At 46.4% G+C, this 15,805-nt stretch overlaps 1 protein-coding gene across 2 annotated transcripts in view; it reads right to left on the reverse strand.

Annotated features, from left to right (window-relative positions):
- ABRAXAS2 (abraxas 2, BRISC complex subunit) overlaps window positions 1–15,805 on the reverse strand; it is a 313,192-nt gene that overhangs the window by 104,236 nt on the left and 193,151 nt on the right. For both annotated transcript variants that reach the window (XM_085601520.1, XM_085601512.1), the window contains exon 4: window positions 411–477. In XM_085601520.1, the coding sequence (XP_085457646.1) occupies window positions 411–477 (67 nt within the window). The remainder of the gene's footprint in view (window positions 1–410; window positions 478–15,805) is intronic.

The following is a 15,805-nucleotide window of genomic DNA, read 5'->3' on the forward strand; positions in this document are numbered from 1 at the left end:
CCCCCAATTCAGCCTCCCATCTCCCCATACCCTAAGCAAAAGGCCTGGAAAGCTGGTATAGCAGAGCAACTAAAAAACACTTCATTGTGTGAAACATGCCTCTCTACGATCTCCATTCAGGATTCAGAACTGCTTATTTGCAGGTCAAGTCTATGTTTAGCTTTCTTCTTCGAAGGATCAGCACTGCATCAAAGGCATGTCCAAACTATGAAATTGCTTAAAAAGACCTAGCATAAAACCCACCCACTACAGATGAGAATTATCAATGGCACCAAGTAGGATAATAAAAGATGTGCAAGCATTCCCGGATGTACAATGATCTACACGTTACACCAAGTATAATGTGGGGCATTTGCAGCTACAGAGGATTGCTAAGAAGACAATATGATGGTTGCATCTGTATGACTTACTTTTCGTCGATCTTTAAGAATCCGGTCCAAACTTTCCTCGTTGACTTTACTGGCAAAGTCATAAAAGCTAAAAAGAAAATATATATATATATATTTATAACACATTGTGGTTAGAAGGTTCGTGAATTAAACAGAAATCCCATACTATGATCAAATGTACATGCGATATCCTGGAAATACACATTGATCTTATACAGGATGTTGGTGTTCCTCAAACTGCCTACCCAGCCTCCACCTATGGACATCCTCCAAACACTTAGTGCTAGGTTGCAATTTGTTTGCTTGCACACGTATGTAATATGCATACCCTCCTTATACCTATTCAACTATCAGTTTAAGAATCATAATCAAATGTGCTTTTTCCCCTTCATTCTACTCTCACTTCCAAAACCTAAGAACTAACTGCCATGTGTCAGTGCAAAGACACTTATCCGAAGGACCCATGATACTTTCACCTACGCCCTTCTCTCCTGATGCCATAATCCATATGCTCTCGATCAAGAACCTTGGTTTCATCTAGACAGTTGCACAGGGTTGCCCTGCATGACCTCAAGTAGTTTCTCCACCAAATCAACAGATGTAAAACTCAACCCCACTTCTCATTCAATCAATTCCATCCTGGACTACATGCTAGAGTCCAGTGCAAAGTAAAGACTACAGAAAAAGCTTTCGGATCTGCCTTTTGTTGTTTTCCTTGCACTTTTACAAAAACATATTGCAGTTTATTTGCTAGCACTCTGTTCAACTTCTCATCTGCCATTTCCACTTTGGAACACCACACCCATTAACAAACTAAACAATATAGCGCACATACAAAATCTAATATAGAACCAAAACACGATTGAACAGAGTATGTGTACCATCAGTTGCCACCTTTCCACTAAAAGCATGACATCGCAGACACGGTCATGGCTAATAACAAATGCTCTCTTTGTCAGCACATGCAAGTACTGCAATTGAGGCCACGAACTGTCCATAGTAGGCACAGTTTGCTATGCTTGTGCTGCTCCCACAAATTTGGTCAAGGATACAAAGGCCCACTGCACAGACGTGGTGGACTCCCAAGGGTCCGTGTGCCCCAGGTTAAGGGCTGCTGGTGTACGGGGGCCTTTTGTACAATGACCGCACTAAACTGCCCACAGGGTGCCTGTGCCAACACCTACCTCAACGTTCAGGATAATTCTCCTTAGCTTCTGGGCACTAAAATTAGTTCAGAGGTATCCTGTGCATGTTGTCTTAAATTAAGGTTGTCATATTACAGTTGCTAAACAGTTATCTATGCCACACTGTGTCAAAAAAAACAATGTTCAAAATCTATAAACATATAGCTAGTCTGGGGATATTGCTAATGATGTTTGAATGATATTATAGCAGGACTTTGAGAAAAACATCCTGCTTGACCTGGAAAGGATAGGTGAATCTTTCAGAATAACATTTATATACTGGCAGATTTTGTATTCCCTCAACATTCTGCTGCTGGGTACACAACCAAACCCAAAATGCCTTGTGAGCTTATTAAAAACATTTGGTTCTGTAATTAAGACTAAGTAACTCCCATATTCCTCTTTGCAATCTAGTTTTTAGTAGCAGAGCAACAAACGAGGTCTGGATAGATTTGAGGACTGCTTTGGATTGGTAGTCTTGGTTGGGTTACAAATTCTGCAAGTCTTACAGGAATGTGAACTGCATAATTTTACCCCTTACAAGGCAGAGTACTGCTTGAGATTGCAACTGCACTCCAGCCCAGAAGCATAAGCTGCTAGCTGCTTAACAGCTACAGTGTCAGTGTATATATTTAAACTGCGAAAGACAAGAAAGTTGATGTAGCAATCCTAGATGTAAGGGCAGTAGCAGCTTCAGAGCTACAATATCAAACGTGCAGCTAGTGTGGGCAGTAGTTTTTTTATTTCTTTATTGGCATTTTGAAATATCATAGACATAATGCAGTTCAAAGATTGTCCAGGCAGAACATTAGCGTTTTACAGTAGTGGGCAGTAGTCAACTGCTACAATGGTGTTTGCACAGAATAATGGCACCAAGGCTATTGTAGGACAAAATACTGTGCCAAGAATTTTGAGTACAAAAATATTGTTAAGGTACGTTTCTACAGGTAAGTAAAGTTTTACTACATACAACTTCAAATATATGTAACTTGACTATATATATCTTCAAGGTACCTTCTCAAATTTTGGTACTATATTCTGACCACACAATATTTTTGGTTCCGATATTCTGTCAGTGATCCTCCACAATTCCAGTCATATTTCCAATGTAGACAGCAGCAAGTTAAATCAAATGCTTGTCATGTTTTTAATGTGGGCTAGGGCAGTAATTCCATACTGCTTTTAGCAAACAACAATTAAAAACCTGGTATTCAAGGCGGCAGTGCTGGAACCAGAAACAAAAAACATTTCCACACAATAAAAAAAAACCAACCCCAGCACCTGACCTGCCGGGGACCACTGTTTTAGTTGCTGGCAGCACAGTTAACCCAGTGGACAGTGGGAAAATAAAAATGAAAATTGTTTGTCATGACATAATTCGTAACTTAGCATTAGTTGTTGAAGCAAGCATCATTTTTTTTTATTTTATTTAAAATGTTTTATAAAGCGTGAACATGACCCAAGAGCATTAAAGCACAGTACATAAGATGGAAAGAAAAGCAAAAACAGAAGAAAAAAAAACACATAAAACAGAGCATAAAATGTAAGATGTGAACAAAATATAATGATGCAACACCTTTATAATTAAACAACAGTAACTCAGTTATGAAGAACTAGGTCAACTAAAGATGGCTTTCTGGGGGCCTGAGATTTTTTTGGTTCCAGCTACCAGACTGAACACTGTTTGGGTACAACTCAACTTGGGAGGTGCATAAGACTTAAATAGTAGTGCCATTGCTGGGTCATTAGAGCCATGATAAGATCCTCATTGGCAATCTGAGTTAGGAGTCCAGAAATGAAATCAACGCCTCAGAATAATGTAGCTGGGAATCTTAGTGGCTACACCATGGTGCAATTATAACTATAACAGCATAGTGAAGAATTATCAGTTGACAACTTGCTATTATGTATACAGTAGTAATACTTACCAACTTGCCCGTAAAAATCTTTTCCTGAACGTCTCCACTCGTTTTGACTCCCAATCACAAAGTAGTATGGAACATATTGGGGTTAGACTTACTTGTAGACGCCTGCACCACAAAGCTTTCAGGAGACTGTGTGAAAAAAACATGCAAGGTGACCCAGGGCCAGAAGGAGTCATTCAATCTGGCGGTTGAACAGGGGGCCCAAGCAAGGTTTGACCCATGTCCCCCATCAAAGTATTCGTAATGGCCTTGTTAAAAAGGAAAGAAGGGCTCACTGGAGGATTGCCCCAGCAGAAGGACTTTTGTAAGAACATTAGTTCAACCACCAAAGAAGTGCTGGAGGTGAAAGAGAATGACTGCCTTACGAATTACCATGGCATAAGAAGCACCTCAGTGGAACCAGGATCTCTATTGCAGCCGGGCGTGGCCTCGGTTAGGTCGAACTGGCACCAACTTGGCATCAGAGAGGACAATTGGGCCTCGTCTTGCAGCATAAATGGAGTTGGCATCAGCCTTGAGGTACTATGACCGGCATGGAACGCAGCACCACAGATGACCCTGCAGTGGGGCTCAGAGGGTACAGCTGGCATAGAGGGCCAGTAGTACTGCACGTGGAGAACCTCACGGCACCGTGGAGCACAGAGGGAGTCGGCAAGGATCCAGAAAGTGGAAGTGTGGCTTCACAGAACTTTACAATCTGTTTAAGAGCAGCGGATCTGGTGCCTACATACTACATCCTCAGATGCCCACATACTTCTATTGTCAGCGTACAGCGCTACTTCTTGTCTTTGGCAGAATGGCCATGCAGCCCTCACAAGCTACATATGAGGAAGACGACTCATTGCTGTTCCTCCAGTGGGATGAAGACTTCTACGAGGCAACGAATACCTCAATTTATAGGGGAGTGAATGACCTCATGGGGCCCATGAAACAATGCCTCTGACCAAATGGCTAGAGAGTGCCCCAAAAATCGCCCAGAGTACTGGCCAGGCACCGGCTAAGTCCGCACAGGAACTCTTCAATCTGTTTAGGAGCAGTGGATTACCCCAGAAAATCTGGCTGTGCCAGAACAAGTTGTGGTATCAGCTCCAAAGTCAAATGACTTCAGAGCAAGACGTATGGTACTGCCCCCACATCTGCTCTGGGGAGTGTTAGTGGCGGAAAGGGGTTAAGTCCAACCTATAACTCTTGTATTTTTTCTTTGACTTCCCCTAAGACCTTGATTGAGATGAAGACAGAACCAGAGACTTCTGGATCTCAAACAAGATCAGGACCTAACTTGACTTGGACATGTCTCGTCTTGTAGTTCTCTGATGCCTGGAGGTGGAGTTTCCCCACTGCAGTCTGGTTTGGCCTTCTGGTTCATCGACACAGTCACTGCAGGCCTTAAGAGTTGTGGCACGACCCCAGGCACCACAGGAAAATCTGGGAAGGATCTGTCACAGACATTTGTATCCAATAGTCCTTACAGCACTTAAACAAAATCTGTTGTTATGAGAGGTGACATGTCCCTTGCACACTGTAAAGCAATTTTCTGATTGAGGTAAGGTCTCAAAAGAGATGAGAGGGAGCTCCAGATCCGAAAGAAAGGAACTGACTTGAGTGCTCAGGAGATGCACTGATACAGGCTCCGCAAGTAATCTCCGAAGCAGAACGGCGTCAGTGAGAGCCTCAAGGCACTACCTGCTAGCATGCAGAAGCACTGCAAAAAGTTTGCAGATCCAGTCTGACACCGAAGGATTATTCAAAATGTGCGGATTCTATGTCAGGACCCGAGGCGAGTAATATGCTTTCCTTCTTCGCTTTAATCACATAACCGACGCAGAAGCCATTAAAGCACTAAGAAACTACATTTTCCATGAACACCAGTGAAAACAAAACCATAAGGTTCCTAAGTCCTTCTTTAGTCTCTGTAACCAGGTCCCAACATAGTCCTCTGTCACTGCTTACTCTCCCTCTTTCTTCACTGCTCAGCAGCCAAATGAGTGGTGTTCTATTTTTCACTTGCAATGTACAGTATTCCTGTGCATTTGCTGAAGTGTATTTTGGGCTGATGTTGTGCTTTGACTCCGCGCACGTACGCACTTTCTTTTCCAATCCATGGTTGTTGTCGTGGGACCGCTTCTGCGCTCCTTAAGCAACGTTTTCCCCATTTGTGGACTGCGGTGAGGTCCTCAGGCCCCTAGAGGGCACTGTTGTCAGGCGAGACACACTGGCTCTGTGACACGCATCTCCCTCTTAGCTGGAGTTCAACGTGCTATGTCGGAGCCTTAAACTGACCAAGCCTTGTCCTGCTGCTCAGGGTGACACCCAGCTCAGTGTTGGGTGAGTATTTCTCTCATTGATCCTTGACACCCTAGTGGGATCTGTATTCACCAGCGTTTAATGCCCTGTGGGGTCTGTAAGTGTTATAAGGCCTCTGAAGGCTATCATTAGGGAACAGTCCTGGGCAGCTCGTTACCCTCAATATCCCACAGGGTGTACATGCCCCTAGGGCTCTTGCCTCCATAACCGAGTGCCTCGGGCCACTCAAATAGCCTGGGATCCCTCCCAGCCTCTTAAAATCTACAAGCTTGGGTGTGAATCATCAGGACCGCCTCAGCCCCCATACATTCATGCCTTTGGCTGCTGCTTCCCAGATGCCTACATACTTATATCGTCAGTGCACAGTGCTACTTCTAGCATTTGGCAAAATGGCCATTAAGCCCCTACAAGCTACATATGAGGAAGACGACTCATTGCTGTTTTTCCAGTGGGATGAAGACTTCTACAAGGTTATTGATACCTTGATTTATAGGGCAGTGAATTACCTCATGGGACCCTTGAAACAACACCTCTCCGACCAAATAGCTAGAGAGTGCGCCCAAGCAGATGGGTCCCACCCCCAAAGATAAAGTGCAGGAAAGGGGTAGATAAGAATGCATTTGAACTAATTAAACATATGTTTCTGGCCCATTCTCTGACTCAGGAAGACTCCGCTGGGTCTGCAGAGCCTAATCGCGAACGCCCCTGCCTCGGCACTCCTGACCAACAAGACGGGCACTCTCCTGATACAAATATGTGGGCTCTGCCAGATTGTGGCACCCAGCTTCAGTTCCCGTTCCAGCGCAACAGGGTGTTTCGGGTATGCTGGACCTGGATGATATTATCCACCTTAGGTCTGCAGAGTGGGTCCCAACTGAAAAATAGTCCAACTATGTGGTGTACCACCACTTCAAAATGGAAGGCATTCATCTCCTCAGGGACGTGTTGCTCCTGTCAGACTGGATGGTGCGTCTGGACCTGAAAGATGTGCACCTAGATGTGCTGGTTAAGCCCCCCATCGCCACTTTCTGCAGTTCATGTGGCACTAACAGACTTTCAAGCTTGTCACCCTCCACTGCGGCCACTCCTCATCAGAACCCTGGTGCTTAATGAAGGTCCTCAAGCCAGCAGTAGAATTTCACAGGACAGAGAATTTGGCTTATGGTTTATTTAGACGACATACTCCTTCTGGCCCAGTGCCCCAGGAAACTGATAGCACACCTTCAGATGGCGATAAACCTATTGCAAGGCCTGTGGTTCATTATCAGCTAAAAGAAGTCTCTTCTAACCCCGGGTCAGGGAATGACCTTCCTAGGGTTTGCAAAAGATGGGTGGGACTCATCGAACTACGTGATTTTTTTCCAGGCCCACTGCACTATCAGGCCCTACAGCACCTTAAAGCACACCACCTGAGAAAGGGCCTAACATATTCGTAATTGGTTCCACTCTCAGGCAAAGCCAGAGAGGAAAGATAATGGTGGGTTCCCACTATATGAAGGCCTGGAACGGGAGCGCTATCTTGGGTTACTCTCCCGATTTGGTGATCAAATCGGATGTCAGCAGGTCTGGTTGGTTGAGGCACAAGGTGTGGGGATTTCCCCATCAGAGGAAGCTGGTCACCACTCAAAAAACTTCCATATAAATTGTTTGGAGCTCCTGGCAAGTGTTGGACGAAAGATAGTATACAGTCTTCAGTCCTCCTGAAGAAAATATATCAATCACCTTGGGGGACCAGGTCTTGCACCTTGGCAGATATAGCAAGAGTTCTGGACTTTCTGAATGGAGAATCTAGGGTCAGTCACGGTGGAAATTCTACCAGGCCAACCAGATAGAGGGCTGGCCTTCACGGCACCTCCAGGAATCGAGCCCGTGGAATCTGGACCCTCAGGTCTTTCGCAGGCTGCTCGACAAATGGGATTTATTCTCGATTGACCGGTTTGCTTCTCACCTCAATCACCAGCAGCCACCGTTCTTCAGCTGAGACCAGACCCACATGCAAAGGAGAAAGACGCATTCTTCCAACATTGGGAAGGGCTATGAGTTTACTCCATTCTCAATGATCACCTGGGCGTTAGCTCAGGTACACAGGCAACAAGTGGAGGTGATCATGATAACACCAATACGGAAGTCTCAAGTGTGGTTTACAGTTCTTCCGGAACGTTCCAGGGATTCTCCAATCCGACTCCCCCACTTACCTCACCTTCTACTGAGTCCAGATCTCGACCTGCATCACTTGATGGGGGAGGGATCTTTACAGCTGATGGTGTGACGGATTACAGGCAAAGCTAGAAGCTCCTAGCCTTATAGCATCCCACTGATTTCTTCCTCGCCAATGACTGGGCTGCCACTACCATCAAACGTTACCATTGTTCCTAGACAAGATGGGTACATTGGTGTCTGCAACGGGAAGTGGATCCTGTGGGTGCTGATCTAGTCTAGGAGCTCAATTCTAGTCAAGCCTGGCAGAAGACAGGCTAGAGTATCAGTAAATTACCGCTTTTCGCTCAACGATTTCAGCGAGACATGCTCCTGTAGACGGGACCACAGTTGACGAGCACACTTTTGTTTGTAGGTTGCTTAGGGGCATTCACCGCAATATGCAGCACTTTGGGATGTTAACCTAGACCAACAATTTTTTTGTCATGGCAACCGAACCGGTTTCTGTTCCGGAAAGAACCCTTGGCCAAGTTGCCTGTGTTACTTTGTCTTGTGTAGTGCAGGAGAGTTTAGGACATGCGAGCTTTAGTTCTAATGGCCTGTGTGTTCTTCCCAGAAGGGGTTATTTTCACAGTCAGGTGGCGTACAAATTCCAATACTGGCACAATTTCTTATCCAGCGTTTGCAAAATCTCCCAAGTTCTATGTGATTCAATGCCTCGCAGCATATGAGCAAATGACTTTAGAGATTCGACCTCCGGGAGAAAGCCAACTTCTCATTGCATTGGAAAAATCGCACAAAGCTGTATCTTCCCAGACTATATAGCCTGTTGTGTCCGATGGGTGATGCAAGAAGCTGGCATGGATACCAAAATATTTGGAGCACATACAACAAGAGGAGCAATGACTTCGAAAGCCTTTTGTCTTGGACCACGCTTAGAGGATCTCATGTGTGCCGCAGACTGGTCTTAGGATTCTACTTTTCCGAGATTCTACTCTAATGTCCAATTAGTGGGGAGTAAGCTTTGAACTAGCACAATCCTTGCCTCCGGTCCCGACACAGAATTTAAATTTGCCTTGCTTAGTGAAGGTAAGTTTCAATTTGATTAAGGACATGGAGGCTAGGATTATGCCACCTGGTGACCAAGGGAACTCAATACCACACCGTTCTGGAGTAAGTATTTTGCTTTTACCTTTACAATGCTATGTTCTATGTTTCATAAGTGAAATGGTTGTACCCGCCTATTACAATGTTGGTGCTTGCCTTTCAAATGAAAATATTTCGCATAAGAAGAGTTTGTGAAACGGTCACTGACGCAATATGTCTTTACAGGAAATGGAGTGAAACTAGACGAGTACAAAGATACTTGTGGCGTTATTCGAGTGAAGAAAGAGGGAGAGTAAGCAGCGACAGAGGATTATGTTGTGACCTGGCTGCAGAGACATCAGAAGGACTTATGAACTCTATGGTTTTGTTTTCCCTGGTGTTCCTGGGAAAAGTAGTTTTGTAATGCTTCAATGGCCTCTGGGTTTGATATGTGATTAAAGCGAAGAAGGAACGCAAAATCCTCGCCTCTGTGTCCTTAAAATAATTGAAACTTACCTTCAATACCCTATGCAGCTAGAAATCTCTATCAGTAAGTTATTTCATAATTACATCTGGGCACCTCCAAGGCCATACATTTATAGTATCATGGGTATGAAATATATTTGATGCAGATATTTAAAATGTAGCAGCCAGTGTTTGCCCTTCAACAAATGTTTGAGTTTGGTAGCAGCGAAATTGCCACCTCTCATTAGTGAACTATTGGCCAAGGTCTTTTTTCCACTTTCTACAAGTTATAGAAGGATGCTTACCTGTCCAGATTAGTCTTGTCAATATTGACCTGATATTTCGAAAGAATGTTTAGGAGAGAAACTGGAATATTGCTAAATAGCTTTAAAAGTTTGGAAAGTGTGACCGCTTTAAAGTAATTCTAACTGCTAGGGATAATATAATGGAAGGTCTATCCATTTTTGGCTTGTTTTTGTACCTTAGATAACTCCGCTCCTTAACTGTCCCGTAGTACCACTTGGTAATCGCTATGAATCTTACGGTTGTATTTTATGGATTCTGCCTTCCATATAATTGGGAACTCCATCCACAGGCTGGAGTTTTCTCCGAGTGTGAAAACCCTTGATTTACTCCAGTTTATTTGCAGACTTGATATACCTCCAAACCATAATCTTTCACCAACTATTGGAGACAGATTTTTTCCCAGGGTGTCTAGTGTGGAAGAGAATATCATCTGCATAGTTCAAGAGCAGTAAGTACCTTCTGCCCGTATATATGCCTCTATCAGCAATGTTTTCAGAGTACAGGAGCCAGTGACTTGACTAATAGCGCGAACATTTTTGGTGAGAGGAGGCATATCTGGCATGTGCCACTGGAAATGCTAAAAGCTGGTGATAAGGCACCATTTATTCTACCTCTTGGTGCTGAGAGCCCATAAAATAGTTTACCCAATTGGGCAAATACTCTGCCCACTCCTAAGCAGTCCAGTATTTTTAGTATGTAGTCCCACGACAGGAAGTCAAATGCTTTTTCTGCATCAAGAAAGACTGCGGTCACTGAAATTTGTGGGTCGGTTTGGTGCATTAGCTCAAATCATGTATGCTCATTATAAATGGTGGACATCTCGGTATGAGCATGGCAATACCAGAAAAACTGACAAAGAGCTGCTCATCCATGTGATAGCCTTTTGTGAAGTTGACATAAAAGCTCAGAAACATTTTAGGGTCAAGTCGATGGAGTTTCTCTTCTTTTGTGGGGTAAGGCATAGCTAAAAAACGTTGGCAAGGTAATCAATTGGCCAATGTGGGAGGGAGTCTCAAAGTTCTGTAGAAAGACTGCTCATTTTTTAGTACCAATTTGTCTGGAAAGAAGTTGGTGAAGGGAGGTTGCACCAAAAGTGCCTGTAGTTCACTCATTAATTGTGAAAGCGTAATCTCAACAAGGTATATGGTATTTTGAGGAAAGAGTAGAAAAGAACAGCAGTGAATTGACTCAAAGGGCTGGGTCCATGAGGAACAAAGTCTTATTGTGGCATAATTAATGACGTGTGGGAGATATGCAAGTCAAACCATTTATGAAGCACCTGACAATCGGAGGCTTAAACAGTTGGTCAGGTAAACACAGCAATTGTGAAAAGGCCAACGGATAACCTTTTCGTAAGCACACCTTAAAACCTTGCTGAGCTAACGAATAAACAAAAGAACATCAGGAAGTCTGGATTTTAATGGGTCAGTGGTTCACATTAGGCACACAGACTTTCTGGAGGGGCGTCTGGACCCAAGAATGGCACCAACCACTTCGCCCAGCAAGCCAAAAATCATTTAATTCTGGCCACACAATCCCCACAGATGGGATGTGTAGGTTGTGGAGACTCTGACGCAAGAACCTGCCCCTTTGCGGAGACAAGAGGTCATCCTCAAATGGTAGGTCTGATCAGAGGACAGGAGCTCTAGGGGCAAATAAAAGCCTTGTGTCTAGTCTGTCCTGATCTTCCTCGGAACACGAGGCTGGAGAGGTAAAAGTGGAAACGCATACAAAAACGTCTTCGTTTCATTCCAGCCGGAATGAGTCTCCCAGCAAATGCCTAGGAGAAAACTTCCAAAGTGAAATATTGATGACACTACGTTTTCATTGGTAAAAATCTAGCCAGGGCGAACCCCGCCGTTTGAAGATGCCTCTTGCTATCTCTGGGTGAAGATCCCACTCATGATCGGCCAGCCTAAGGTTGCTCAGTTTCTGAGTGCCCTTCAGCGGCCCTGTCAGACAAATGGGTACCAGAAAGATATCTTGCTCCAGTCACTTCCACAGGAGTAAAGTCTCCCAGCATAGTACCAAAGACCCCAACTCTACCCACTTTTTGTAGTTCCACACAAGGCAGTTTTGTGGTACATGAGGTCCAACACCAGTCTCCCCTGTTGGAAGGCAGGAAGTCATTCAGGGAAAGACCAATCAGCCCAAAGCTCCATTTGATGTGGAGCTGGCTCTCTACCAGAAGCCAAAGGTCTCTGATCCTTATCTCTCCCAGTTGACCCCCGATCCGAGCAAAGAAGCATCTGTCACAACCATGAAATCTAGGTGGTGAAGGGAGAGTGGCCAGCCACAGGTCATGCGGTCGTTTGGATACAACCGGTTAGAGAGGTAGCTCTTTTACAGAGGCCACTGACACCGAAGGTTAAACGGTAGGTCCTGCATATAATGCTAGTATTTCGGTTTGAAGAGGATGCATCAGGCTAGGAGACCAAGAAGGCTCAGTCATCCTCTCCAAGACCCATGACTGAGCCATAAACCTCAGGATATCCAAAATATCTGGCTGCGATGGTGGATAGGCCTTTAACGCCACAATGTCCAGAATAGCCACAATGAAAGGAATGCTCTGCATGCGGCAGAGGTGGGACTTCGGCTGTTGATGGAAAACTTCAGAGATGTCACGAGTTTGTGCGTGGTCTGGTGATGATAGACAACTGACAGCAGCGAGACCGCATTCAACTGTCAGTCATTGAAATACCAAAACATGCATTTCCAACCTCTATTGATGGGCAGCAACCACCACCTAACAGTCATGAACATTTGAGGGGCCGAGGTAAGGTCAAAAAGGAGGATGATAAACTGGCCCACCCCGAATCATGGATAATGCTAGCAGGACTGAAGGCAGGGTATATAAAAATATGTGTCTGCAAGTTCAGGGACACCATTCAGTCTTATGGGTCCAGAACTGAAAGGACGTGTACCAATGCAAGCATTTTGAACTGGTCCCACCTCAAAAAGGCAATCATTGGGCAGAGGTCAAAGATGGGTCTGGGACGTTCGTCCTCATTTGGAATTAAGAAGTAGAGCAAACAGCACCGAACACCACAGAGTCTGGCACCTGCTCAATAAGTTCCTGCATTAGGATGGTCCAGTGATCCTCCGAAAGTCGTTTTGGGGTGGAAGGAAGACTGGGAGGGGAAGACATAATAAGGAATAGCCCCTTTGTACGACTCATGGGGTGGATTTACAGCTGGAGAGAAAATGCTGTATTGTGCCTCCTACTGGCCAGGCATGGGCATGAAAGGTCATACTAAAGCTGCTATACCAGGGAATGAAAAGTCGGGATTGCGGTAGCTACTGGTGTTATCAATTTGATTGTACATCCTCTGCATCAAAATGGCTGGTTGTTGCAGTAAAGGTCGGGAAGTCTTGGAATGCCTGTAATCTAGTACCCTGGTGTAGCCCATGAACTTCCTTAAATGATGTGGAAGAACAAGTTACTTACCTTCGGTAACGATGTATCTGTAAGAAACATTAGTTAGTTAGATTCCTCACCTTAGAATATCCCCAGGCGTCAGACTGGATCCGGAAGATTTTTCGTCAGCAATACCCCTTGCGCGTCGCTAGGCGTCATCTGCGGCTCCGCGTCCGTCGTCGGCGTCGTGCGCCGGAATGACATCGGAGTACTTAGACGCCGCCCTCGCGCGCTGACGTCAGTTCTTGTACATAGCTTTCCGCGCCAGGAACGCAGAGCCATGCAAAGACCGACACTGGTGCCAAAAATAAAATCTAGGGGCCTGAAAAGGACAACCTTAACCCTAGATGTCAGTTCGCAGAACGGGGAGGATGGGTGGGTCGGTGAGGAATCTAACTAACTAATGTTTCTTACAGATACATCGTTACCGAAGGTAAGTAACTTGTTCATCTGAAAGAAACACGTTAGTTAGATTCCTCACCTTAGAATAGATACCCAAGCAATACCATCCCCGGTGGTGGGTCTGCGAACCAAGATCACACCAGAAAGTCCTGGAGGACAGAACGGCCAAAGAAGCCATCCCTCCGGACTTGGCTGTCAAGGCAATAATGCCTGGCAAACGTGTGTAGCGAAGCCCACGTCGCCGCCTGACAGATGTCCTGCAAAGGGACACCCCGTCCCAAAGCAGTAGTAGCCGCTGTGGCCCGAGTAGAATGGGCGCGCAGCCCAACAGGAGGGTCCTATTTTGCCAAGGAATAACAACTTTTGACCCACCGAGAGATGGTCCGTTTGTGCACAGCTTTCCCCTTCTTAGCACCCACGTATCCAACAAAAAGTTGGTCGTCCACCCGGAACTGCTTCGTGCGGTCCAGATAAAAGGAGAGCGCACGTTTTGGGTCCAGACGGTGGAGCCTCTCTTCCTCTTTGGAAGGATGCAGAGGCGGAAAGAAGGTGGGCAAGGTGACAGACTGCCCAAGATGAAAGGGGGTCACCACTTTCGGAAGAAAGGAGGGACGAGGCCGAAGGACAACCTTGTTCGGATGAACAGAGAGAAAAGGAGGCTTTGATGATAAAGCCTGGAGCTCACTCACCCGTCTAGCCGAGGTGATGGCTACCAGAAAAGCAGTCTTAAGCGTCAGCAGACGAAGAGGACAATTATGAAGAGGCTCAAAGGGAGCGCACATGAGAAATGTGAGAACAAGATTCAAGTCCCACTGAGGCATTACAAAAGGGACAGGAGGGAACGTGTGAGTAATGCCTTTTAGAAAGCGTGTAACCACAGGGGACTTGAAAAGAGAAGGCTGATCAGGAAGCCGCAAGAAGGCAGAGATGGCAGCAAGATAACCTTTCAAGGTGCCCAGGGCAGAGCCCTGCCGGGCCAAAGAAAGAAGAAAGAGGAGAACCTCAGAAAGAGGGGCGGAAAGGGGATCGACAGCCTTTGCTGTGCACCATGCCACAAATTTGTTCCACCGGCAGGGGTATACCGTCTTTGTGGAGGGACGCCTGGCTGCCAGAATGATATCACAGACTTCAGGAGGCAAGTCAAATGGCATCAACTGCCGCCGCTCAATCTCCACGCATGGAGGTGGAGGCTGGACAGGTTCGGGTGGAGGACCGTCCCCTGCTGCTGCGACAGAAGATCCTCCCGAAGGGGCAGACGTATCGGAGGATCGTTCAACATACTGAGTAGCTCGGGATACCAGTACCTTCGTGCCCAATCCGGAGCAACCAAGATGACTTGGGCCCGGTCGTGCCTGATCTTCTTCAGCACTCTGGGCAGAAGTGGTATAGGCGGAAAGGCGTACAACAGACCGCAACTCCACTCGTGACGAAAAGCGTCGCCGAGCGAGTGCCGCCTTGGAAATTCCAACGCGCAGAACTGCTGACATTGCGCGTTCTCGTCGGTGGCGAATAGATCTAACCAAGGCTCTCCCCACTGCTGAAAGAGACCTTGCGCCACTTCGGAGTTCAGACGCCATTCGTGATCCATCATGCACGGGCGGCTGAGTTTGTCTGCTCTGGCGTTCAGAGAGCCCGCCAGATGTTGAACCACTAGGGTGACGCCCTGGTGTTCCAGCCATGTCCAGAGGCGCAGAGTCTCCTGACAAAGGGTCCACGACCCCACCCCGCCTTGTTTGTTGCAATACCACATGGCGGTGGTGTTGTCCGTGAACACCTGCACGACACTTCCCCTGACAGAGGGGAGGAAGGCTTTCAGTGCAAGTCGGATCGCTCTCAACTCCAACAGGTTGATGTGGAGACGAGACTCCGCTGGAGACCAGAGGCCTCTGATCTCCGCCTCTCCCATATGGCCACCCCATCCCAGGAGGGACGCATCCGTCACTACGACATGCTCCGGTTGGGGAAGGGAGAGGCTCTTGCCCGTGACCCAATCGCGGTCCGTGAGCCACCACTGCAACTGCTGTGCAGTGCCCTCCAAGATCAAGACATGGTCGGACAGGTTGCCGTGATGCTGGGCCCACTGAAACTTCAGGTCCCACTGCAGAGCCTGCATGCGCCGCCTGGCGTGATGCACTAGTAGGATGCAGGAGGCCATCAGCCCCAGAAGCC

Source organism: Triturus cristatus, chromosome 1_2 (genome assembly GCF_964204655.1).
Source record: "Triturus cristatus chromosome 1_2, aTriCri1.1, whole genome shotgun sequence".
NCBI lineage: Eukaryota > Metazoa > Chordata > Amphibia > Caudata > Salamandridae > Triturus > Triturus cristatus.